The sequence below is a fragment of the Callorhinus ursinus genome, unplaced genomic scaffold, assembly GCF_003265705.2.
Source record: "Callorhinus ursinus isolate GAN/ISIS: 27379988/994484 unplaced genomic scaffold, GSC_fseal_2.0 scaffold13, whole genome shotgun sequence".
In the NCBI taxonomy this organism is placed as follows: domain Eukaryota; kingdom Metazoa; phylum Chordata; class Mammalia; order Carnivora; family Otariidae; genus Callorhinus; species Callorhinus ursinus.
Window position 1 is genome coordinate 15,755,378 of NW_027397075.1, and position 23,358 is coordinate 15,778,735.

Below are 23,358 nucleotides of genomic sequence, written 5' to 3' on the forward strand. Positions count from 1 at the left end.
CTCTGCTGGCGAAAGGAACAAGTAGAGTGTGCCGAGGGACAGGACACTGACGTCGTCCCAGATGGTCCCTTAGGAAGTATTTGCTCACAGCGGGAAGAAGCGACTTTCTGTGGTGGAACAGACGGATGCTGCCCCTGTGAGGACAGTGAGGAGGGCCTGGCGCCTCCAGGGGCCTCTTGCGGGGAGTGTCACCAGGACACAGCCCACGTTGAGGGCCACCTGCACAAGAACTGGCTTCAGATTGTCAGACGTGACAGGGTCGTGGAAGTGCAGGGACACAGGAGTGTGGAGAAGCAGCCCAGCTGAGCACCGTGGGCCTCAGTGGGGGAGGGAGAGAAGCAGTGTGGGGCCCGCGTGGCCTTAGGGTCCGGGGTGCCTGCATCAGAAAGCCCTCCTGTGTGGGACACCCGCCAACAGATTCCTGCTGATGGCACATCACGGAGGCAGCTGACTCACGGGGTGCGGGAATGGTGCTTTGCGTGTTCCTGCAACTTTTCTGCCCATCTGCCATCGCCCTGGACGCTTGCTTCTCTCCAGCGGACTTCCCTTCACAGCAGCCCCCCCAGCTTCCTCCCCCTTCTCCATAAAATATTGTCCTTTCCTTTGTTTGAGCAAGTAGTCTATGATTTTTGCCATACATTGCTTGTTTTCAGTTGCAGTTCTTTGCTTTTCTGAACAAAGCCATTTTTCCTGGTAGGATAACTCCCTTTTATTTTCAACGGTAATGTTTCTTACCTAACAAACCAGCAAACAGCGGTCCTCATCTTCGCAGAAGTTCTGGAGGGCTGTGATTGCGGTGCGTCCTGTGGCGGGTGGCGCCAGCCTGCTCCAGGGTCCTGCGCACATTCCTTTTGTCGTTGGCGGAGGCGGGCCCAGGGAGTGCGTGCCAGACCCGCACGGCCCACGGCTGCCCCTCATGCCTTCACTGCACTGCGTGACTTGCAGGGGCTCCCGGGCCAGGCTGAGGGACTGTGTGTCAGGGCCACGAGGGCGCCAGCTGGCACTGACCATCCAGGGGCAAAATGTCTGCTCCTTATGGCTGAGGGAGGGGCCGTTTTCACGCCCCAGGAGGTCCTGGTTCTAATGACTGCAGCTTTTTCCTTTGTGACTGTTTCGTTCCTCCCCAGTTGGAAGGTTGTCGGTTCGTACAGATCTGGTCTTTGTAACTTCTGGCAGGTTGCTACTTTCAGAAGCATAATTGTGCAGCCTAGAGGCTCTTTTCCAGAACCCACGGGCTTGGGGGGTGTGCATCCGCCGCAGGGCCGAGCCTCCCATGTGTCCTTTCGCCGGTGTCACTCCACGTGCATTGTGGTTCGGTCTTGTCAGGACTTTTCTCTCTGCCCGTGGCCTGCATGTCGCGTCACGTGGTCAGGACTGCGAAGCTCTTGCCATCTGGATGTCCGGCCTTCAGCCCTCCGGCCTCACCCCCACCTCCCGTGTGGGTCCCGGCGGCATTCGCTGCTCGGCGCGGTACCCAGAGGAGCCAGCACTCCCCAGCCGACCCCACTGGCCTCTGGGCCTCTCTTGTCTGTCTGAATGTCCTGTCCAGGAAGATTCCTTCAGAGCCTCAGCCTCTTGGCCGTCCCCACTGCCCAGGCTCTTCTGGGAACACTGGACACCCCCAGCTGCCCCTTCCTCTTGGGTCTGGCCTCCTCGCCTCCAGGACAAACTCCTGTCCAGCATTAGGCACCACTGGATGTTCAAGAAAGTTCCTGTGTGTGTCCGTGTGTGTCCGTGTGTGTGGGAGGGAATGACAGTAACTGGCAGGTAGCAGCACTTACTCTCTGTGCTGTGCAGGACGGTCGCGGGCCGTCTCTCCCCCGGGGCTCCTGGGCTTGGCCTCTCCCTCCTGCATGGTCCTTGCAGCCCTCCCTTCCCCCTTAGCAGGCCTCACTGGGGACTGGCCTGGCCAGTGGTGTTAGAGGCCCTTCTCTGGGCTAGGCTGGGGGGGGCGCCGAGGTGAAGGGCACACCTGGGCTTGGGACACCGGAACCTCCTACTAGCTGGGGCCCTGCCAGCCGCTGCCCTGATGACCTAACCGGACCCAACCCGGCTCCTGTCTGCTCCAGACCTCCAGTTCTCTTCTCATGAGGCTTGGGAAGCGTTGCTAGAGCTCTGTTCGTCCTCCTCGGTCAGGGCTGGGTGAAGGACAGCTTCAGTCCGACAAAGGGGGCAGCGAGGAGGTGGACACCAAGCGAAAGGGAGAAAACGTGAACACTTGCTTGAAGAGAAAGTGCAGATTTCATAGGCTATTTCTTGTCACCTAGCAAGAGCTCGCCTGCCATCTTGGCGTGGGGGTGGCGGTTGAGAGCTGCACGTGGCCGGCTCATCAGCGGTGTCTCCTTGTAGCGCACTTACCGAATGCCAAAGGAAATCCGTGTGGAGCCCCAGAAGTTCGCCGCGGAGCTCATCCACCGCCTGGAGGCCATCCAGCGGACACGGGAGGCCGAGGAGAAGCTGGAGGAGCGGCTAAAACGCGTCCGGATGGTGAGTGGGCGCCCCCTGGGGAAGGCCACACCACATCTCCGTTCCTGAATTGTCTTCGTGTGGTTGGGTTGAGACAGCTTTAGGCCCCAAGGAGCCCTCTCCAGGGTCTCCCAGCGTGCTGGCTCCTGATGCTCCCTGACCCCGTCCTGGGGTCTGGCTGCTCTCCTGGGACACCTGCCCCTCTGAAGCCCCCACCATGCATGCCCGGCCTTCATGTCTCTTGGGGGGCAGGTGCCCATGGTGTGGGGGGGGAGGCGAGCCGAGGCCTGGAACAATCCATAGGCACTCAGCAGCAGCTCCTTGGGCCTGTGTGGGGCTGGGGTTCCTCGACCACCTTCTTACGGGAAGACAGTTCAGAGGCGGGCTCTCAGGTCCGGGCCCCTTCCCACTCCCCTCCCCTCACTGCTGCAGGCTCTCAGGGCTGGTCCTCCCATCTGCCTTGCTGGCCACATCTCCATGTCCCCTAGGCCCCCTCGGGGTGTGGAACTGTGAATTTCCCTGAGTGCTGATAGATGGAGGCCTGTCGTGGACACGGCCCAGTTCCGTGCCACGTGCATGTGCAGAGCAGAGCGTGTACTTGGCAGGAAGGGATGGTAGCTCCCCCTTGTCATCTCAGAACACAGAAAGGCTCTAGTTTCAGACATACTTCTGGGTATCTTGTTTTCTGACCTGTGGCCTTCCTTGATAGAGTGCTGGATACTAAGGAAATTTAGTATGATTTGTAATTTATTTGCTTTAAACCTTTTCCGCTTATAACTGCCAAAGAGACACTGTGCTTTTGTTGTCCCTGTGTGTCATCCTGCAAGATTCACTTCCACACACGTTCACGGGCTTCTGTGCTGAATCATTGATGACAAGCAAGCCCCTCGAGTGAGGCCCTCCCCAGCTCCCCACACCTTACGAGGTTGTTTCTCCTCGAGGCCATTGCCGCCTGTCGTCCTGGAGCCGCAGGCCTCTGAGTCCCTGGAGTCAGGCCTCTGCTTTTCTCTTAGCACGTGGAATTCCCTGCAGACGTTAAAAGTGGGGGTGCCTGGCCGGCTCAGGTAGAGTGTGTGACTCTTGATCTCGGGGTCATGAGTTCAAGCCCCATGTTGAGGGTAGAGTTTAAGAGAAAGAAAAAAGAAAAAATGATAAAAGAAAAGAATGCTCACCACCACTTGGGTGTCTTCTCTTCTTTCCTCAATATTTTAAGCCCAGCACCTTAAGCTCAAAAATGTGATGGTGCTTAGAGAAGGTATTTCTCTACCTGACGTTTGTATTTACAATACACCCCTGAGCCCTCCGCAGACTCTTGTCAGAACCCCTCAGCAGGGGCCTGCCATCTTTCACTTCGTGTGCTCCCAGGTGGGTCGTGTGCACCCGACGTCTGGAGACGCTGCTGTGAGGGTGGTCCTGGGCCACAGCCCACGGCTATGCTCAGTGGGTTCCACGGCTGTGCCCTGCAGCTGCCCTCCAGGTTTCTGGAGCTCCCTCATGTGACACCCAACTTGGAAACGAGGGGCCTGCCCCCCCCACATGTGTTTCACATTTCACATAGCTTCTCAGAACCTGGGGTTGGTGGTGGGTACCAGGAAGGCGGGTGTGGTTGCTGAGGCAATCGGGCTGAGGGCGGTGCTCTCCGGGAGGGAATCTGCATGCACACATTTTCAAGCACTGTGCAGGGACACGTATGTGAGCGTGGCCGGCGTCCCGTGCTCCCTCCCTCATAGAGACCAGGGCCCCACAACGCAGGTGCCGGCCCGAGGGTCTGCGTGTGCTGACGTGCTGGGTTCCAGCGAGGCCACCTCTTCCTTGGGGTCCCCCCAGAGGCCTTAGTGACGGGGGGCTGTCAGGAGCAGAGTGGCGGGAAATGGGGCATGTTGTAGCAGGCGACAAAGCCGGTGCACTGCACCGTCTGGATGAGGCTGCCCTCTGCGAGCCTCAGTCAACAGCTCTCAAGCAGCTCATGAAATAAGAGTACACGAGACGTTTCGTGAAAGAAGCTTGGGAGGAAGAGTTCACCTTTTGCTGTAGGATCGAGTTTTTATACTTGGGCCAAGTTTTCAGTCTTGGCTCAGCGGCTCTGTGCCTGTGGTCCTGGCAGGTCAGCGTTCTCGGCAGGCATCTTAGAGGCAGCTTAGCTGCAGGCACTTGGTGGAGTCGTAGTCTCCTCTTCTCCGGGGCACCCCTAGCAGGTCCGCGTGGCTATGCCCGGACCCAGCAGGAGCCCTCACTCACAGAGGGGCAGCGCCTGGCCACAAGGACGAGACGGTGCTCCGTGACCTCACACAGTATGTTCGAACCACCAGCCCGTGTTTCTGTCCTGTCAGTTCAGCAACTAATGGGCAGGCACGTGGCCTCAGCTCAGGTGTGCGGCCCCATGCAGGGCCTGTGGTGGCCTCTGGCCGGGGGTGCCGGGCTCAGCCGCTGCAGCCATGTTGTTCCCACAGGCGCCCCTCAGTCTTCAGGGCGGCCCACGGCCCCACCGCCGGCAGCGCGGTCTCATCTCTCATCCTTTGTGTTTCAACACAGAAACCCAGGAGAAAATCAAATTTAATTACCTGTGTACAGGGAATCCACATGGACGTGAGACTCCTGATCTTGTATGATTTTGTATCCTATATAAATGTGTCATAAATTAGTCTTTCTTAAGAATAACTATAGGAACGCCTGGGTGGCTCAGTTGTTAAGTGTCTGCCTTCGGCTCAGGTCATGATCCCAGGGTCCTGGGATCCAGCCGGGCATCGGGCTCCCTGCCCAGTGGGGAGTCTGCTTCTCCCTCTCCCACTCCCCCTGCTTGTGTTTCCTCTCTCACTATATTTCTCTCTGTGTCAAATAAATAAATAAAATCTTTAAAAAAAGGAAAAGAACTACACATTTTAAAATAACTTATTTTTTGGGGGGTGCCTGGGTGGCTCAGTCAATTCAGCATCTGCCTTTTGGTTTCAGCTCAAGTCACAATCTCAGGGTTGTGGGATCGAGCCCCACGTCAGGCTTTGCACTCAGCGGGGAGCCTGCTTCAAGATTCTCTCCTTCTGCCTCTTCCCACTGCATGTGCGTGCTCGCTCTCTCTCAAATTAATAAATTTTTGAAAAAAATGACTTATTTTATTGTAAAATTTGGAAAATAAGAACAAAGAAGAAAGTGAAAACTATTGGCTAGACAATTGAGTTAAGCGTATAACATTTCAAAACCCTAAAATTGATTTCCTCCATACGCAGAGCTGCTGAGACAGACTGGTTCTCGGCCCAGGGTGTCTCCAGCTCGCACCCCCTGGGGATGGAGAGAGCCCCCCTTGCTCACTGAGGCTTTCGGGGGTCACTTTCAGTGCCCTGGGGAGGGTAGGCCAGAGGGGTCGGGATGGGGACATGGGGTGGGGTGCGGGAGCCCAGGGTCCCAGTGTGAGCCCGTGAGGGGCACATGCACTGTCCACCCTTCCATGTGCCCATCCCTCTGTCCTTCTCACTGCCACCTCCACCCTGAGCAGGACTGACGTGTCTGCAGCTGACCACCCGTGCTAGTGACATTTAGATACTTTCCCGTTAAGTGAGAAGTTTTGTGGCCAAGTTTTTGAGGTTTGCTTATAGTATACTACGGGGGTATCTACCCTGTGCTTTTTGGTTATTACCAAATTTACTCAACATTATTCTGGTTTGCACAGTTCAGTGAAATGAGAAAATCAACATGAGATGTATCTTTTGGAATCAGACTGACCAGATGTTTATGTTGACAGATGTGGGTCTGTGGACCGTCAAACAAATGAAATTCAGCTGGTTCCGTGTGAGAATTTACTAAGAAACACAGAGTAAGATAATTAAGCAGAAAACAAGAGCTCTTCTGTGCAAGGCCAGTATTCCCTTTGGAAATATAATGGAAAATATGGCAATAAAATTGAGGAATAGGAGGGGCGCCCAGCCGGCTCAGCCAGAGGAGCATACGACTCTTGGTCTCAGGGTTGTGGATTTGAGCCCCACATTGGGGGTGGAGATGACTTAAATAAAAGTTTTAAATTTTTTTTTTAATTTTTAAAAATTGAGGAATAGGAAAATCAATTGAAAAGGTAAAAATATCTTTATTGAGAAATGTGAAAGGAAACTCAGTGTGGAGGTGTCTCAGTGGGCAGGACATAGGCTGACATAGTGACCCTGGGCCTGATGGTCCACGGTGGTCACGTGCACGTGTGCGAGTTCTCAGGCGGGCGCAGCTCCGCATCCTGGAGCCCAGTGCTTGCGGCCGGGTGGGGGCTGGGAGCCCTCTCGTCGTCCTCCAGTCAAGATAGCAGTATGTCCAGCACCTCACCTGGCCCTGCCTCATCCTGGGCTCGGGGCTCCGGACCCTCAGGACAGTGCTGCCAGGCTTATGTCTTTGTGACCCCAAATGTGAGATTTCTGTGACACAGCCAGTGCCGGATGCTGACCCGTGGTCTTGTCCTGCAGGAGGAAGAAGGCGAGGATGGTGACATGCCCACTGGCCCCCCGGGGGCCGGTCATAAGCTGCCTTTGGCCCCTGCCTGGCACCACTTCCCACCCCGCTATGCAGACGTGGGCTGCATGGGACTGCGGGACGCGCACGAGGAGAACCCCGAGAGCATCCTGGATGAGCATGTGCAGCGGGTCATGAGGACGCCTGGCTGTCAGTCACCAGGGCCCGGCCACCGTTCCCCCGACAGTGTGCACGTGCCCAAGATCGTGGGGGTGCTGGGGGGCATGCCCTCTGGGCATGGTAAGCACGGGCCCAAGTCAGGGACAAAGCTGGACACGGCTGGCCCGCACCTCCACAGGCATGGCCACCACCACAGCCACCACAGTGCGGCCAGGCCCAAGGAGCAGGCGGATGCTGAGGCTGCCCGCCGGGTGCAAGGTGGCTTCACTTGGGGCCCGGAGCTGCACGGCCACGCAGCCAAGCCCCGTGGCCACTCGGAGAGTGTGGGCGCTGCCCCCAGCGCCAGCGACAGCCTGGCCTACAGGTGAGTGTCTGGCGGCCTGAGCCTTGCTTTGGGATCGGGGCTGTGGTTCCTTTGTCTCCGAGCCTGTGTCCGTGAGGGCCACATGTGTCTTCCCGGGGAGGAAGGTCACAGTGAGAAGCTGTATCTCCTGTGGATTCTGTCCTGGCTTCCTAGGCCAGGATTCCCCTGTAAAAGTCATTCAGCCGTGAGGGGCACCTGGGTGGCTCAGCTGGTCGAGCATGCGACTCTTGGCTTTGGCTCAGGTCATGATCTCAGGGTCCTGAGATCAAGGCCTGTGTTTGGGTGCCGCACTTAGTGGGGAGTCTGCCTTTCTCCCTCTGTCTCTCCCTTTACCTCTGCTCTTCCCCTCACTTGTGTGCCACGCTATCTTGTGCTAGCTCTCTCTCAAATCTTTAGAAAAATAATTCAAAAAAATCAAAGTTATTCAGCCACAGTCCACGGCAGAGTCCGGGCACCACGCACGGGTGCTGGGCCACCCAGGGCTCCAGCCTTGAAGGGTGCGAAGGTAAAGATGCACCTGTTTCAGAGGGAGGCGTCTGGGCAGGGAGTGACTGGGTCCTGGGGCTGCCACCACCAGGTGGGTGAAGGACAGGTGCTCTAGCCCTCCCAGCTGGTGCTGTCTGGACACCTTCCTCCACATCCCACCAAACAAACCCCCGGCAGCCCCCCAGCATTGTCACAGCTGCCCAGTGTCAGGCCAGGTCACGTCAGCAGGTGACGCCCAGCTCTTGTTTTTGCAGCGGGAAGGCTGGTACTGCCTCCAGGAGAAATGCTAAGAAGGCTGAGTTGGGGAAGAGTGCCGGCACTGAGGTGCCAGGCCCGTCAGAAGACACGGAGAAGAACCAGAAGATCATGCAGTGGATCATCGAGGGGGAGAAGGAGATCAGCAGGCACCGCAAGGCTGGCCACGGGTAAGAAGCGCCCAGTGTCCTGGGGCGGGGGCACCAGTGTGGAGTGTTAGCCTGATGAGCCTCCGGCCCATGGCTGCCAGCGCCCTTGAAACGGTGGCCTGGCCACCCACGGTCTCCTCACGTGGCACGTACATCGGGAGCAAGATCTCCGTGGCCATGTGAGCTTGCTGACGCCTGCCCCGTCCCCTGTGGGCCCTGATGCTGCCTCAGTGTCCTGGGCAGGAGTGCCCGCTGGTGAGATCAATCTCGAGTCACTGTGCCTCTTTCTGAGTCCCTCCTGCTGTGCCCCACCCGCCAAGGAGGGGCCCTGCTGCCACATGGCTGCTCTCACGAGGTTATTTCTGGGGTGGTGACGCCTCCACGTGACAGTGACCTAAGTTCCTGGGGAAGTTAGGCTGGTACCTGCCCATCACCCTGGACAGAGCCCCCAGGAGAAGCCATCTGTGTTTGCAGTGGGTCGTGCCCCCGGCCGTCTGTGGCGTCTGCATCCCTCTGAGCTCCGTGTGGCCCCCATAGGGCCAGAGGCTGCTCTGGACAGCGTGGAGCCAGGCCTGTAGACAAGCCGCTGCTGCCCCACGTAGGGGACTGGGGCTGGCTCAGACACACCCCTGGCCTGTGGACACATCACATCACTCCCAGAACCCCTGCCTGGGCCCTGGGGCTCGTGGCATCTGCTGCGTGGTGGGTGGGCTTCCCCTACTTCTCAGTCTCAGACTTGCCTGATCCTCCCATCTTGGACATGGTTGGGGAGGGTGGAGTATGCGGGGGGGCGGGGGGGCGGGGGTCCTGAGTGGTGAGATGGGGTGGTGCCGCCCGCCTCTGGGTCCCCATGTCTGGGTCCCCGTGTCTGGTCTCCACGTGGCCCTGGGGACGAGCAAAGTCACAAAACCTGTCCTGGGTGAGGGGTCTCTCCAGAGCCTCTCTCTTGTTCTGGTTGGGGTGGAGTGGATTGTTGGTTTCTCTAGATTTCTTTCTTTTTGGGGTTTTCATAAGGAATGGCTCTGTCCTGGCCACTCCTCCCTCCCCGAATGAAGGGCTTCTGTGGTTGAAGAGTAAAAGGCACATCTGGAAACAGTCTTAGGTTGGAAGGTGCTTGCTGTCAGGACAGGCCGTTATTTATTAAATGACGGTGTTTCAGTATCCCCTTGAGGTCCCTCTGGTCTCTCTAGAGTTGGGGGCATGGGGCAGGGAGAGGGAGGACCTGGTGGGGCCAGGAGGTATGGGGGACAGGGAGTGGGGGTGGGAGGGGGGGTGGGGGGAGATGGGTTGGAGGGGATGGTGTGGCGAGATGAGGGGTTCCAGGGAGATGGGAGGGGATGGGGTTTGGGAGGAAGTGGGGGAGGGGAGGTTGGGTACAGATGGGGGCAGGAAGGGGGTGGGGGTTGGGCCCCAGAGGGAGGTCTCCTTGTGGCTGGCCTTACGTCTCTTTAGGAGGAAGAGCCCACCTCCCCCTGGGGTGTCGAGCCTTGGGCACTTCCAGGGTCATGAGGGCACTGAGCCTACCCACTCCCCAGGGGGCCCCCTTCTTGGGGCTCTTTCCTGGCGCTAAACCCCTTTTCCGAGGGCTCCGGCCATGGCTAAAAGAGGCTGATGTTTTCCCTGGAACTCACTCGGGTTGAGCAGAGGCGTAACTGCACGGTGATAAAGCATTTTCTGTGTTTAGTAACAAAGGCACAGGTATGCTATCGCACTGAGAGGAAAAGTCAGAAAAAATTATATGTTCAGAGTTATGCCAATTAGTATTTTTAACAGGGAAGAGAATATACCAACCGAGTAGGTATTTCTAAATTATGATGTTTTGGGTTGTTTATATTTTTTTTGAGTTTTCTGTATATTTCAGGTTTCTCACAAAGCACATTTATTTTGATATTAAAATTTTTTTAAAAACTAAAAACTTTTGGGCGCCTGGGTGGCTCTGTTGGTTGGGCGGCTGCCTTCGGCTCAGGTCGTGATCCTGGAGTCCCAGGATCAAGTCCCGCATCAGGCTCCCTGCTCAGCGGGGAGTCTGCTTCTCCCTCAGACCCTCCCCCCTCTCGTGCTCTCTCTCTCTCTCTCAAATAAGTAAAATCTTTAAAAAAATAAAAATAAAACAAAATAAAAACTAAAAACTTTTTTTTAAAAAAAAAGCCTGTATAATATAGGATTTATATCTCAATAAAATCATTAAAAATTCGTTATAAAAGGGGCACCTGGGTGGGTCAGGTCATAGTCTCAGGGTCGTGAGATCAAGCCCCACAATTGGCGGGGAGTCTGCTTGAGGGTCCCTCTGCCCCTCCCCCCACTCCCTCTTTCACCTCTCTCTCTCTCAGATAAACATTTTTTTAAAAATTACAGGCGCCTGGGTGGCTCAGTTGGTTGGGCGACTGCCTTCGGCTCAGGTCATGATCCTGGAGTCCCGGGATCAAGTCCCGCATCAGGCTCCCTGCTCGGCGGGGGGTCTGCTTCTCCCTCTGACCCTCCTCCTCTCATGCTCTCTCTCAAATAAGTAAATAAAATTTTTAAAAAATAAAAAAATAAAAATTACAGAAGAAGCGTGCCACAAAGGAATGTGTGTATCACGTACAGGAGGAAGCTGTGGACGTCCACCTGGCGGCCAGGGTCAGTGCTGCGCTTGGTCTCCCCTGGCCCTGCCCCAGTTCCTGGCACCCGCCCGTGGCCAGGCTTTCAGATGCTGCCACGCCTTGTTCTCTTGCTCCCGAAGGTCTTCTGGCGCCAAGAAGCAGCAGGCCCACGAGAGCTCCAGGCCCTTGTCCATCGAGCGTCCTGGGGCTGTGCACCCTTGGGTCAGTGCTCAGCTCCGGAACTCCGTCCAGCCCTCTCACCTCTTCATTCAAGACCCCACCATGCCTCCCAATCCAGCCCCCAACCCCCTGACCCAACTGGAGGAGGCCCGCAGGCGTCTGGAGGAGGAAGAGAAGAGAGCCAGCAAGTTACCCTCAAAGCAGAGGTATGGGGGCGTCAGGGAGAGCAGGCCGCACTCCCTGCTAGGGCCACTCCAGCTTCTGTGCTACTGCTTTGGGGCTAAGGTTTCCCAAGGCCTAAGGCCCCCGTGCTGGCTGCCCACTGGTAGTCCTGGTTTCTTTCCCCCGAGGGCCGCGCGGGGTGTGGCAAGCAGCCCTGCTGTGTGACCAGGGTCTGGGAGGGCATGTGGTCGTTACGCTGTCCTTCTGGGGACGGAGGGGGAGCCCTCTCTGTTCCGTGAGCGTACTCCTCCCATGTCTTTGCGGGAGCCCGCAGTGCCTGTCGCCGCACAGAGCAGCTAGAGCTTGCCGTCAGGTCACCCTGGCTGCTGTGCAGGCTGAGCTTACAGTGGGGTCCTGGGGTTCCTGGCTGCCTCTGCAGCCCCAGGAAGGGGGGCCGTAAACCGTGCCATCTGCAGGTAGGATGGTTAGCTTTGCTCAAGTACAGGCAGATGTGGAAGTCTTCTCCTGGAGGGACCCCAGCGCCAGAGTCCCCTTTGCTGGGAGCCCCCCTCTCTGATAGCAGGTCTTCTCTCCAGGCCAGAATGTTGTTTCCCCACCTTTTCAGCTGGGCCTTGAGGTCACTTTTCCCAGAGGGATCAGGGTCTCTGAGGGGGGCCTGGAAACCTGCATTTCCCACCCAGCACCTAGAGCATGGTCACACGGTGGCCCTGTTCTCCTCGGACGTTGTCGGCACCCCTTGTCCAGTCTGTGGTCGCTGGTTATCCTTCCCAGGGACCTCCCTGTGTGGGGGGCTGTCCAGCTCTGGGGAGGCTGGTATCAGTGCTTGTCTCATCAGGCAGAGCCCCAAGTCTGAGTGTGTCCCCTGGCCATTGCGGGTAACCACGTTTATGGCGCCTGTCTGACACCCTGTGATCCTGTCAGCATAGAGTGAGAGGGCCAGCCCGGCACAGGAGGCCTGGGCTGGTGCGGGGGATGCCTGGGGTCTGACGGGGCCGACGGGGGAGTGGGGGGGCCATCTGGGAAAGGGCTGGGGCATGTGGGTAGGAGGTGCTCTCTGCACAGACTCTCTGCAGGATCTCTGTGGGACTATTGTCCCTGCCATGCTCTGGGGGTGCCGGGCTCACGTCTGCTCTTCCCGCCGGCACCCAGCGGGCCCTGCACATGCCCTGCTGGCCGGACACACCGCACAGCCACACAAGCCTTCGGGGATGCGTGTTTCGGGCTGTGAGCCTCCTGACGGGGTGTTGGCCTGCGGTTGGCGTCTGCACGTGTCATCGGTTCAGGGCGTGTAGGCCTTTTGTAAATGGCCACAGACACGAGTGAAGGTCCAGAGACAGCAATGGGGGTGCTGGGCCGTCCCTGCGCTCCTTGTGGGGTGACCCCCCCCTCCGGTTGGTGGAAGACAAGTCACTCTCAGGGCTGCGCAACATCATGCCTGTGGCGGGCAGCCGTGTGGAGAGGTGCTGCTGGGCAACCAGCCCCGGGACAGGCCTCCCCAGCTGCTCGGGACGGAGCGGCGTGGAGCGCCGATGAGGAAGAACTGTGTGCACAGAGGTGGCCAGAGGCAGGCCCTCTCCAGAAGGCCCTTCTCGGTGTGGATGAAGTGACAAGACCCAGGCGCCTCAGAGCGGTGGTTCCCGAGTGTGGTCCTGGGAGCTGTCATCCAGTGAGGAGTCTGGGAACTCTGGACTGACTGAAGCAGCGCCAGTCTCCTGACCGGCCCGATGAGCCCTTGATATTCCAGTGCCGTGGTTTGGTGTTTTGTCTGCTCACACAGTAGGAGCCTTGTTTGGTGGTGACGGACCCTGTTGGGGCCCTGCTCCGTGTGCCGGTCTGTGGCCCCACTGTCACCGCGGAGCCCAGCCCCCGCGGCTCACTCACGTGGTTGTTCCCTAGGTATGTACAGGAGGTCATCCAGCGGGGGCGCTGCTGCGTCAGGCCAGTGTGCACACCCGTGCTGAGCGTGGTGCCAGCCGTGTCGGACTTGGAGCTCTCCGAGACAGAGTACGTGCGCCCCCCGCGGGTCCCGGTACTGCTTACCCAGACCACGCGCCGGCCAGGCCCGCGGTGGAGCCGCTCTTCCCAGGACAGGATTTGGGGCACCACGCTGGAAGAGGTGGGGCTGGGCTCAAGCTTCATGTCTCCATGGAAGGAGACGCAGGCCGTCCTCGTGTGACCCGTGGCGGCAGGCTGGAGAGGAAGTTCTGCTCTGCTTCCTCCGCTCTGGCCACGCCCCCCACCCCCCTTTACTTTCCTGAGCTTCCCGGCCGGCCCTGGGGCTCACTGGTGTGTGACTGGCCGTGTTTGCCCTGGCTCGGCCACCTGAAAGCACCTGCCCCGGTGGTGTGGGTGCGTCCAGATGCTGTGCGCACACTGAGCCTTGCTCTGTTCTTGTGTGGAACGCAGGAATGCGTTGGCGTGTCTGCTCCCAGGCCTGTGTGGAGCAGCGTGGGTGCTGGGGCCCCTGTGTAGACGGTGCTGGCTGCCCAATCCCTGCACTTCTGCTCAGGACAGAGCAGAAAGAGGGGGTCCCCCACCTCATCGCAGACCATGCTTTGTCACGTCCAGCCGGATGCTTGAGTGACTCAGCCTCCCCACCAGCTCACTCCTTAAGGGTGGCCTCTGGAAAAGCAGGGACCCCCCCGCCTCCCTTCTGTAGAGAACGGGCCCCCAGAGGACCCCCCCCCCCACGTGAGGTTGCAGGACTGAGGGAAGGAAAGCATGCACCTGGGAGCCTGGCTTGAGCAATGGATGGCCACATAGCCCAACTGGCCGCCTAGTGTGTGCCCAGGAGCACCAGGGAGAGAGGGTCTGCAGGGAGAGAAGAGCCCACGTGAGCTCAGATGGTCAGATGGCCTCTCAACAGGACACCATATGCCCGGCTGGCAGGGGCCAGGGGCCGTGTCCGCGTCCACCTGGGCAGCTCTGGGGAGCAGTCATGGGGACGAGAGCTCCTGGCCGGCCGAAGGCTGCTGACTGTGGTCACAGACACGGCAGCTGCTCAGCACCCGTCAGGATGAGTGGTCCTGGGCAGGAGACGGTGCTGGCCTCGTGCCCTTCTCTGCAAGTCTGGCTGGCCACTGCCTCTGCTCTTCAGACAGGTGCTCTGCCTGGGACAGGGGCAGGTCCATTTCCAGATCCGTGCACGGTGTGGTCTGTCCAGCCACTGGCCTCAAGAGGCTTCTGAAACTTTAGGGCTCTAGGCCTTTCCTAGCATACAGGGAGTGCAGCCCAGCCTATAGGTGGGGGCTGCATTGGTTCCAGGAGCCTGGGCGTCTTAGGATCCACCATGGGTTCTGGCCCTGAGAAGCTTGTTCGCCCATGTTGATGTGGTCTGGGTAGGGGGTGCCCCCCTCCCCCTGCAGTCAGCTCAGACCACAGGGAGGCCTGAGGCCATGCAGTGGGTGCAGGAGGGTGATGGGCAAACCGAGGCCCTGGCTGCTGTGGGGCAGGTGGGCGGGCGGGTGAGAGATGAGCTGGTGTCTTTGCTGTGGATCTGAGAGAGCGTGGGCCCGGTGCAGGACCGGCACCTTGGGATGGGACACCGCATGGAGTGAGGCCCCCGGGGGCTGGAGGTGGCGCTCCGGGCGAGGGGGTGTCAGGGCCTTCGCACACGAGGCGTTGAGGATGGCGAGGCCCACCGTCTGGCCCTTGCCGAGTGTTTCCTGCGGTCCTGAGGCCCTTTGGGGTGTGCCCTGTGAGACCCTGAGCCCAGCAGTCATCACTGCTCCTCTGCCTCCAGGACGAAGTCCCAGCGGAAGGCGGGCAGTGGGAGTGCCCAGCCATGTGACAGCATTGTGGTGGCTTACTACTTCTGCGGGGAGCCCATCCCCTACAGGACCCTGGTGCGGGGCCGCGCAGTCACCCTGGGCCAGTTCAAGGAGCTGCTGACCAAGAAAGGCAACTACAGGTGAGAGCCGAGGAGCTGGCTAGGGGCAGGGGACCCCGCGTGTGGTCACTGCACGTGTTCGGTGTCGGCCCCCAGCAAACGGGCAGCAGGGTCTGCCGCCACATGAGGGAGGGTGGGGCTGCCGGGCCCGGAGAGGAGGGCACAAGGCTCTCGTCTCCTCTCGTCCCCGTCTTGCAGATACTACTTCAAGAAAGTGAGCGATGAGTTTGACTGCGGAGTGGTGTTTGAGGAGGTTCGGGAAGATGAGACCGTCCTGCCCGTCTTTGAGGAGAAAATCATTGGCAAGGTGGAGAAGGTGGACTGACGGGCGGGCCTGGCCTCTGTGCTGGGTTGGGCCTGCGTTGGGCCGGGGCGGGGGGCCGCACGCAGAGCGTCAGAGGGTCGTGCTGTGTTGTGTGCTTCACGCAGCTGCTGGGAGAAGGCCAGGTGCTGCCCGCCCTGCAGCCGGCCTCTTCTTGGGTCCATCTGTGTGCAGGTGGGTGGGGGTACCTCTGCGTGGTCCCACAGGCCTCCACCCTGCAGCTGACAAGGAGGGTGCCCTGTCCGCTCCTCAGTGATACTGAGAGAGTCCGCCTGAGCGGGGAGCCCGCCGTGGGGCCGCATCAAACATCCTCTCCAGCGGTGCCCCGCTGCTGACGGCGGGCAGACGCACCCGCTCCTCGCCCTGGCGCTCGCACCGCAGGCTCTGCCCCACCCTCTGGGACTTGTCCGCCACATGGTACCCCGGTCAGGCCTAGCCTAGGCCTGGGGCGCCAGGGGCCCTGTGGGGGCCTCTGTAAATTGTACATGTCACCGAGTGCCTTCGACACAGCTTGTCTCTTGCCTGCCACTGTGTGGATCCGGTGATGGAGCCCCTTACCGCTCTCCCTCCTCCATCCTCATTTCCAGAGCGCTGGCTCAGCGGGTCCCGGGCCCCTCCCCTCTAAGGGCCCATGTAAATATGTACATTTCTCAGGCCAGGGCCAGTGGGGGGCTGCCCCCGCCCATTTTTCATGCGCTGACTTGTACAATTATCTTTTCAAAGGTACTTGGATAATAATGAAATAAAATCATTTTTGAACCTTCTCTGGCTGTGGAGTGTATCTGTCTTCTGTGGTGGGGCCTGGCTGGATGGCCTGCCATCCCCTGCAGGCCTCGGAGAGTTAAGTGTGTGTGTTGGGGGGTGTCTTCTGGAGGCACGGGGACAGAGCTCTGGAGAGGGGTGGGTTCCCAGACCCAGATCTGCGTCAGGAATCTACCCAAAAGGGGTGGGGGCAAGGGCTAGGCCCTACTCAAGATGGAACGGGGCCCGGGAAGCTATCTGGCAAGGGCCAGGTGGTCAGGCATACTCAGGAACCACACAGTCCAGGACCAAAGCTCTTTCTTTATTCACTGCACAACTCCCAGGGCACTGATGTGGGGGCACCAGATGGCGATGCGGGGGCAGCTACAGCTCCTCTTTGGGCTCCGTGGTGGAGTTGGCAGGTGTCTCCTGGAAAGGGTCACAGAGGCCCAGCTGGAAGCTGCACTCTTGGTTCACCCTTGCCCCTGGCAACCGCAGTGCCACATGTCAGGCTTGTCCAGAGAGTGGGAACCTTGGGACAGAGGCACCCACCGGGTCGGGGGCTGTGGGTTCCCCTGCAGGCTCCTCTACAGGCAGCTTGCCCCCGTTGTCCAGGAACTTGGAGAAGGTCTCCAGGTCCCTAGTGCTCTTGTATTCAATCACCTGAGGAGGGACACCAGGTTCTGGAGAATATACCCCACCCAGTCCTACCCTCCAACGTCCCACGTAGGCCGGGCCCTACCCCCCCAAGCCCACGCTCTGCCCCGAGGCCCTGCCCACCCGAGGCCGCGCCCATCGGCGCCCCGCCCCTCGAGGCCCTGCCCACCCGAGGCCGCTCATCGGCGCTCCGCCCCCTCGAAGCCCTGCCCACCCGAGGCCACGCCCCTCGAAGCCGGGCCCCCTTCTCCTGCCACCGCCGGAGGAACGCGCTGACCAAGCCCCAGCCAGACCTAGGAAGATGGGGTCCCGCCTCACCTTCCGACCCGGCCCCGCCGGGAAGTACTTGAGGGTAGGGAAGCCGTGCACAGGGAAAGCCTCCAGCTCATTGGCTGTGGCGTCCAGCTCCGCGATGATGATGTCGTCGTGGTCCTTGTACTTCTCGGCCAGGACCTCCCAGGCCGCAGCCATGTCCTTGCAGTGGGTGCACCACGGGGCGTCTAAGGCAGCGGGGCGTTGGCACAGCCAGCAGGGACCCCACCTGCCCACTGCCCCCCACCCACTGCCTTCCACACTCACAAAACTTGATAAACACGTTCTTGGTTTCATCAAAAGCCACCTGCTCAAAATTCTTGCCCACGAGGGTCTTGACCAGCCGCTGATCCCAGTCGGGGGGCACCTCCTGGCTCAGGAGGTAGGGCTGGGGGGACGGGGCCAGGGGTTCCAGTGGCGATCTCCCCTGGGAGCCGCTGCTCCCACCCCCCATTCCCCGGGTGGGCAACTCAGCAGCAGACCTTAATGTGGCCACCGAGGACGGCGTGGCAGAAGGTGGTGACGGAGGCCGCGGTGACTGGCCCGCCATCTGCAGGCGCATACTTCTTGGTGGTCTCAATGTTGATGAAGCGCAGGGTGGGGGCCTCCTCGGCCTTCAGACCAAAGTACTGCAACACGTGGCCATTGTCGGCACCCACGTCCACCACCACGAAGAGCACCTGCCAACAGGGAGTCTGTGGTGGGCAGCCCACCTCCCTACCACCCCCTCCCCCCGCCCCCCGGCCCAGCCCAGTACCTGTCCCCGGAACAGGGGAGCTGCCTCCCCAAAGCCCACCAGCAGCTCCTGGTGCGGGGCCAGCGTCTGGTTGACGAACAGCAGCAGGTGGTTGAGGATCCTGGCTGCGAAGATCTTCGGAGAAGTCTGCGAGGGCAGGCCGAACTGACGGGCACTGGCTCCCATGGACACGCCCCCGCCCCTGCCACCGCTCCTACGGCCCAGCTGACCTGGCTGTTGAACTCCGTGACCAGGTGCATGCTGTGCATGAGGAGGAAGTGCGACAGGTCCCCCTGGTCCAGGCCCAGCTCTTCGTCCACTGGGAAGTCGGCCCGACCCTCGTCAAACTGGACGGCACTGGATCGGTCAGCAGGAGCCACAGCCCCGACCCCCAGCACCCACCTTGGCCCTGTGACCCACCTTCTTGAAAAGGACCACGGTGTCCTTGGTGAGGCCAAACTTCTGAAAGAGCTTCGGCTGGTCGGTAAGGCCAAAGGTCATGTCCAGGGCGTCCTGGGCCAGGGCCAGGAAGGTAGCCACATCATCGTCCTGTAGGTCCTAAGGAGCCCAAGCCTGTGAGGTCAGCTGCACCACAGGCCCTGCTCCCATGGCCTGGACCCCAGTGGCACCAGCTCACCTGGAAGAAGCCAATGACCACAACATCCCGGCCGTCTATCAGAGCTTGGGCACCCTCTTCATCCTCCAGCCGGGTGGCACTGGGCCCCAGCCTCCGCCTCAGCCACTCAGCGATGCCGTCAGCCTCCCTGGGGCCTTTGAAAAGTTCCCTCAGCCTGGGCCCAGCCCAGCCCCGCCCCTGCCCACCGGTGCCTGCTGCCGGTACCAGTGTACTCCTCCGGGTGTGTGCGCTGCCCATCACGGAAGAACTTGAGCGTGGGGTATTCCGTCACAGCAAACTCCTTGGTCAGCTCTGCCTCAGCAGGCCCATCCACCTTGGCCAGCCTGGCTTCGGCGGACTCTGCCGCCAGCAGGGCAGCGGCCTTGCTGTATTCAGGGGCCAGTGCCTTGCAGTGCCCACACCAGGGGGCATCTGGGGGATAGGGTCATGAGCACCCCAGGCCTCCACGGCCCCAGCCTTAGCCCCTGCTCCCGCCCAGCCGGAGCTGGGAGACCTTGGAGGCAGTCAGGTCTGGCAGGGAGCATTCCTGTCCACACACCCGCCTCCTTCGGGGGACCATCTGAGCCTCTGCCCCAGAGCCAGACTCCCCAAGGCGCCAAGTCAGGGGTGCAGTGGGCGGCCCCATCCTGCCAGCGTGTTTGAGAAGAATCATCCAGCTGCCGCTCCCTGAGGCCGGCTGCCTGGCCACCTGCGTCTGCTTGTGGAAGCCTGCAACCTAGGAATGGCTTTCCCGTGTGTAAACGTTTGTAAAAATCTACAGAAGAATGAGCAGGGCCTGAATGCTATCTGGCCCCTTACAGAAAGAGTTTGCAGATGGATGATGATCAAGGGTCTTCCCTGCACCTGCACCTCCCTCCCCAGTCCCACCCTCCTCTGCTCAAGCTGCACCCCCCGCCACCCCCCCCAGGCCAGCTCAGTCCCAGAGCTTTGCTTCCAGGAGCACGGTGGGGGCCAAGAGCGCAGAGGGGAAGCCCTCTCACTGCACAAGCCCCGGACCCCCAGGGTGGGGAGCTGAACCCCCTGGGCGGCCCCGGTGGGTCCTCCAGCCCGCCGGCCCGGTGCACTCACAGAATTGCACCAACAGCGTGTGGTGCTTCCGCAGGGCCGGGCCCAGGTTGCGCTGGCTCAGCACCAAGATCCCATCCTCCTCAGGGATCTCCTCATCGGGGGGCTCTTCCTCGGCCCCCCCTGGCCCCGGGCCCTGTCCCCACAGGACTGAGGCCCCAAGTAGCAGCAGCAGCAGCGGCGGGAGCAGGAACTGGCCGTCCATGGCAGTGCCGGGCCCACGAGGCAGGGGGCAGATAAGGGGGCCGGGGGCCAAGCTGCAGCTGCCACGTGGCGCCCAGTCCTAGTCCCAGGAAGATAAGGCCGCAAGGCTCCCCCCACCCACCTCGGGGGGAGGGGAGGCAGACAGAAGCAACACCCAGGGCACTGAGACAAGGTGATTTTAATAGGACTGTCCGGGGCACAGTGCCAGCCCAGGGAGGGGGCGTCCCAGGACGGAGCAGAGGGTGTGGGGGGTGTGATCACTGACTGAGGGGCAGGGAAAAGCAGGACCCCGACTGGGAGGGCAGCCCCTGGGATGGGAGGCGTTCAGCTCTTCCAGTCTTGGCAGATGTGGAGGCTCCACTCCCAGGACAGGTGGTCCGTCCTGTCGTCATCCGTGAAGAAGGACGTGACCACATAAGCACCCCGCACCAACACTCCTCGAGGCACTTCCTCCACCGGAGTCACAAACTCATACTCCTGGGCGCTCGGGCCGTAACTGCCCACCATGTACACGGCCTTGTCCACTGGGGGAGGGGGAGGCTGTCAGGGGCCACCCTCTGCCCCACCTGACCCTCCCCACAGCCCCGCCCCCACCCCCGGGCCAGCCCCGCCGTGCCGCCCTCACCACGCAGGCCCTGGCGGTAGGTGTGATGCAGACACTTGAGGCCACTGACGATCTCCTTATTGACCTGGGGGACAGAGAGTGTTAAGGGCCCCTCCGGGGGGCTGACCTTGAGCTGGCAGGCGTCCCCCATGACAGCTACCCTCACCTTGAAGGTAATCTTCACTTTGTAATCAACACCCTCCTTCAGGACAAACACCTGGTTTTTCAGCGCGGCCAGCTCCCCTGTTAGGGAAAGTGCAGCTAGGGAATAACCTCCTGGGATAGCGCAGACCCTGCCCCAGGAGCCCCAAGGGGGGCAGTACCTGTGAGGTCCATGGTGATGGGCCCCGGAGCCTGCTCAGACATCAACGTCAGCCTGGTCACCTGCACGTTGGGGAGGCTCAGGTCTGGGGAAAAACCGGAAGTCACCAGAGTGCCCACCCCAGCCTTCGCTTCGCCCCTCCCCTCCCCTCCCCTCCCCTCCCTTCCCCTCCCAGCCCAGGGCTGTGCGTACCCGTGACAGGGGGCAGGGGCCCCAGCAATGCCTGCTTGTACTTGGCCAGGCTCTCATCATCCGGGTCCAGCTGCTGGATCTCCTGGAGGCTCTTCCTCCCTGGGGCCCGGTACTCAGGCACAGCCTCATCCAGTGCCTCGTCAGGGGGCAGCTGTCTCCCCTCCTTGTCAGTCAGGAGGACTGGGGGTTGGGGAGGTGCGTGAGTCGCTGCCCCCAGCGGACCCTGGCGTTCACTCATCAAACTGGAGGCCCCCCATCTGGCCAGCTGTGCCGCTCACGGCCCAGGCCCACAGGAACTCAGAGGAAGCAATGGAGGCTCAGGGAGAGAGGTGGGGGGTTAGGGAAGGGGATGTGCGCTCAGAGAGGGAGGGCTGCATGGGGGCTCAGGGAGAGGGGTGCGCTGGGAAGAGACTGAGCAGCACCCACACCCGAACCCTTTAGGAAGGGCCCTGGGGGTTGGAGAAGGCTCCTGAGAGATGGAGCCAAGTGACATCCCCGAGGCACCAGCTGCCTTCTCTGGCCCAGCCATCCATCTAGGGCTCCTCCCTGACTCAGAGGCCAAAGATGGGGACGGCACGGCGGCAGACCCTAAAAGGGGGATAGCCCCAAGGACTGGAGGCCACTACTGTGGACCGCTGACCTCTAGGGTCTTCCCTAGAACAGAGGCTCTGCCCACCACATCTCTTCACATCTCTGTATACCTTTCCGCTATCCTAGGGGTTCTTGCCGGGGGTGCTCCTGGGTCGTAGAGGCGGTTCTCTCTAAACCCCTCAGCTTATGCTCTGGGGCTACCTCCCTGGGCGCCTTCAGACTCAGTCTCCTAGAGCCCCCCTTCCCATGATGCCCTGTGGCAGGGGTCTCTCTAAGCCCCTTCCCATAGTGTTTTGGGACAGGGTCTTTCCGACTGTGCGCCAGGCTTCTCAGGGATCACCACACGCCCTGAAAGAGCCCCAGCCCCACCCAAGGGAGAGGGGATCTCAGGGGCAGGTTCCCAAGGGGAGAGGGTCCCCCTGCAGCCCCGGCTTCACAAACAGACCCGCCCACTCTTGGCTCCTTTGCCCCTGAGTGTCTGGCCTGGACGAAGCCCCCCGCCCCCGCCAGAGCCCAGTAGGGGGACCGCGCCAGGATTTCCCCACGCGCGCCCCCAAAGTTTCCGCGGGGGAGGCCCAGCCCCCGCCCTAGGCTGAAGCCTCCCCAACCCCCCACCCACCACCCTCCCCGTCCCAGACCCCCGCCCACGTGGCCACCCTGGCCCCAGCCCAGCCTGCTCACCTCGGGCGCACAGCGCCAGCCGGAGCAGCTCCAGCAGCTGCGCCCCCAGCTCACATGCGTCCAGGCCCAGCATGGTGGCCCGCGGCCCGGCTCCGCCGCGGAGCCGCCGAGGAGCCGCCGCCCGCCCCGCCGCCGCCCGGCTCGGCGCTCAGCCCCGGCGCGACTGCGGTGAGCTCATCCCGGCCGGGAGCGCCCCCCGCGCCCAGCGCCGCGCCCGCGCCGCGCGCCCCCAGCCGCTCCGCGGACCCCGCGCAGCCCCGCAGAGACGCGCGTGTCGCCCGCACGGCGCCGGCACCTGGTCGTCCCCGCCGCGGGCGCCCAGAAGCCCGCACAGCCGCCGCGGTGACGGTCCCAGCCGCCGGCCCAGGCTACACCCCGCTCTGTCCATCAGAGCGGCCCCGCCCCCATGGCGTCCGTGAGAGTCTGGGGGATTCTCCGGGGAAGCCCTCTGGGATGGGCGGGTGGGGCTGGGGGCGCCCAGTGGAGCAGGTGCTCCCCGCCTCCCCCAGGCCCCTAAGGCTCTCATTACCTGCAGGCGGTACAGGCCGCACCTGGGGCTCGACAGATTCCCCTCCCTTCCCCACCCCCACCGGATCTTCTGTCTGGGCAGTGGGGACTCCTGGAGTCTGCCCAGCCTTGGGAGCTGCGGGATGCGGATGGGGGTGCGTGTCTGCGCAGCCTTGTGGCTCCACATCCCAGAGGCGTTAGCACAGAGAGACCTGTGTCCACATCACCCAGAGACAAGGGTCCCACCCTCCTAGTGAGATGCAACATGGAGTCAGTCACACAGCCGTTACTCTAATGTTTATGGACTGGGCTGCGTGAGTGTGCTGCAGGTCTCTGGGCTGTGTGCACCCAGACCATAATGAAGCGCCCTGTCCTTGAGGAGGAAAGGACACTGATCTGAAGCAGAATCCTGGTGGTGGAGGGCTGAGAGAGGGGCACAAAAGGGGCTTCTGGTCTTGATGCCTAAACAAACCTTGGGGTGGGCAGATGGGGGCAGCCAGTGCAGGGAACGGGGGGGGGGGGGGGGGGGGGAAAGGGGGGGGGGGGGGGCCGGGGAAGGGGGGGGAGGGGGGGGGGGAGAACACCCCCCCCAACCCCCCTCTCCATCCAACACCCCCCCTCCCCCCCCACC

At 61.1% G+C, this 23,358-nt stretch overlaps 3 protein-coding genes across 6 annotated transcripts in view; 1 reads left to right on the forward strand and 2 right to left on the reverse strand.

Annotated features, from left to right (window-relative positions):
• The window catches only part of AXIN1 (axin 1), a 55,410-nt gene extending 39,168 nt beyond the window's left edge, over positions 1 to 16,242 (forward strand). For 2 of the 4 annotated variants that reach the window (XM_025877701.1, XM_073899772.1), the window contains exons 5-11: positions 2,350 to 2,487; positions 6,903 to 7,432; positions 8,173 to 8,343; positions 11,045 to 11,290; positions 13,164 to 13,271; positions 15,010 to 15,177; positions 15,355 to 16,242. In XM_025877701.1, the coding sequence (XP_025733486.1) occupies positions 2,350 to 2,487; positions 6,903 to 7,432; positions 8,173 to 8,343; positions 11,045 to 11,290; positions 13,164 to 13,271; positions 15,010 to 15,177; positions 15,355 to 15,481 (1,488 nt within the window). In that variant the 3' untranslated portion in view covers positions 15,482 to 16,242. The remainder of the gene's footprint in view (positions 1 to 2,349; positions 2,488 to 6,902; positions 7,433 to 8,172; positions 8,344 to 11,044; positions 11,291 to 13,163; positions 13,272 to 15,009; positions 15,178 to 15,354) is intronic. The other 2 variants (XM_025877702.1, XM_073899773.1) reach the window with 2 other exon arrangements.
• Positions 16,243 to 16,520: 278 nt separating this feature from the next.
• PDIA2 (protein disulfide isomerase family A member 2) lies at positions 16,521 to 19,881 on the reverse strand. The gene is made up of 11 exons (XM_025878090.2): positions 19,630 to 19,881; positions 18,766 to 18,972; positions 18,562 to 18,695; positions 18,345 to 18,482; positions 18,155 to 18,271; positions 17,946 to 18,071; positions 17,671 to 17,868; positions 17,456 to 17,576; positions 17,195 to 17,376; positions 16,772 to 16,882; positions 16,521 to 16,648 (listed from the first exon to the last, which is right to left on the reverse strand). The coding sequence occupies exons 1-11, from the start codon at positions 19,829 to 19,831 to the stop codon at positions 16,604 to 16,606; spliced, it is 1,581 nt and encodes a 526-aa protein (XP_025733875.1). The 5' UTR covers positions 19,832 to 19,881; the 3' UTR covers positions 16,521 to 16,603.
• Positions 19,882 to 19,988: 107 nt separating this feature from the next.
• Positions 19,989 to 22,392, reverse strand: ARHGDIG (Rho GDP dissociation inhibitor gamma). The gene is made up of 6 exons (XM_025878187.2): positions 22,221 to 22,392; positions 20,949 to 21,128; positions 20,758 to 20,841; positions 20,601 to 20,677; positions 20,456 to 20,519; positions 19,989 to 20,354 (listed from the first exon to the last, which is right to left on the reverse strand). Exons 1-6 carry the CDS (start codon positions 22,291 to 22,293, stop codon positions 20,155 to 20,157), a joined length of 678 nt encoding a protein of 225 aa, XP_025733972.1. The 5' UTR covers positions 22,294 to 22,392; the 3' UTR covers positions 19,989 to 20,154.
• Between the last annotated feature and the right edge of the window lie 966 nt (positions 22,393 to 23,358).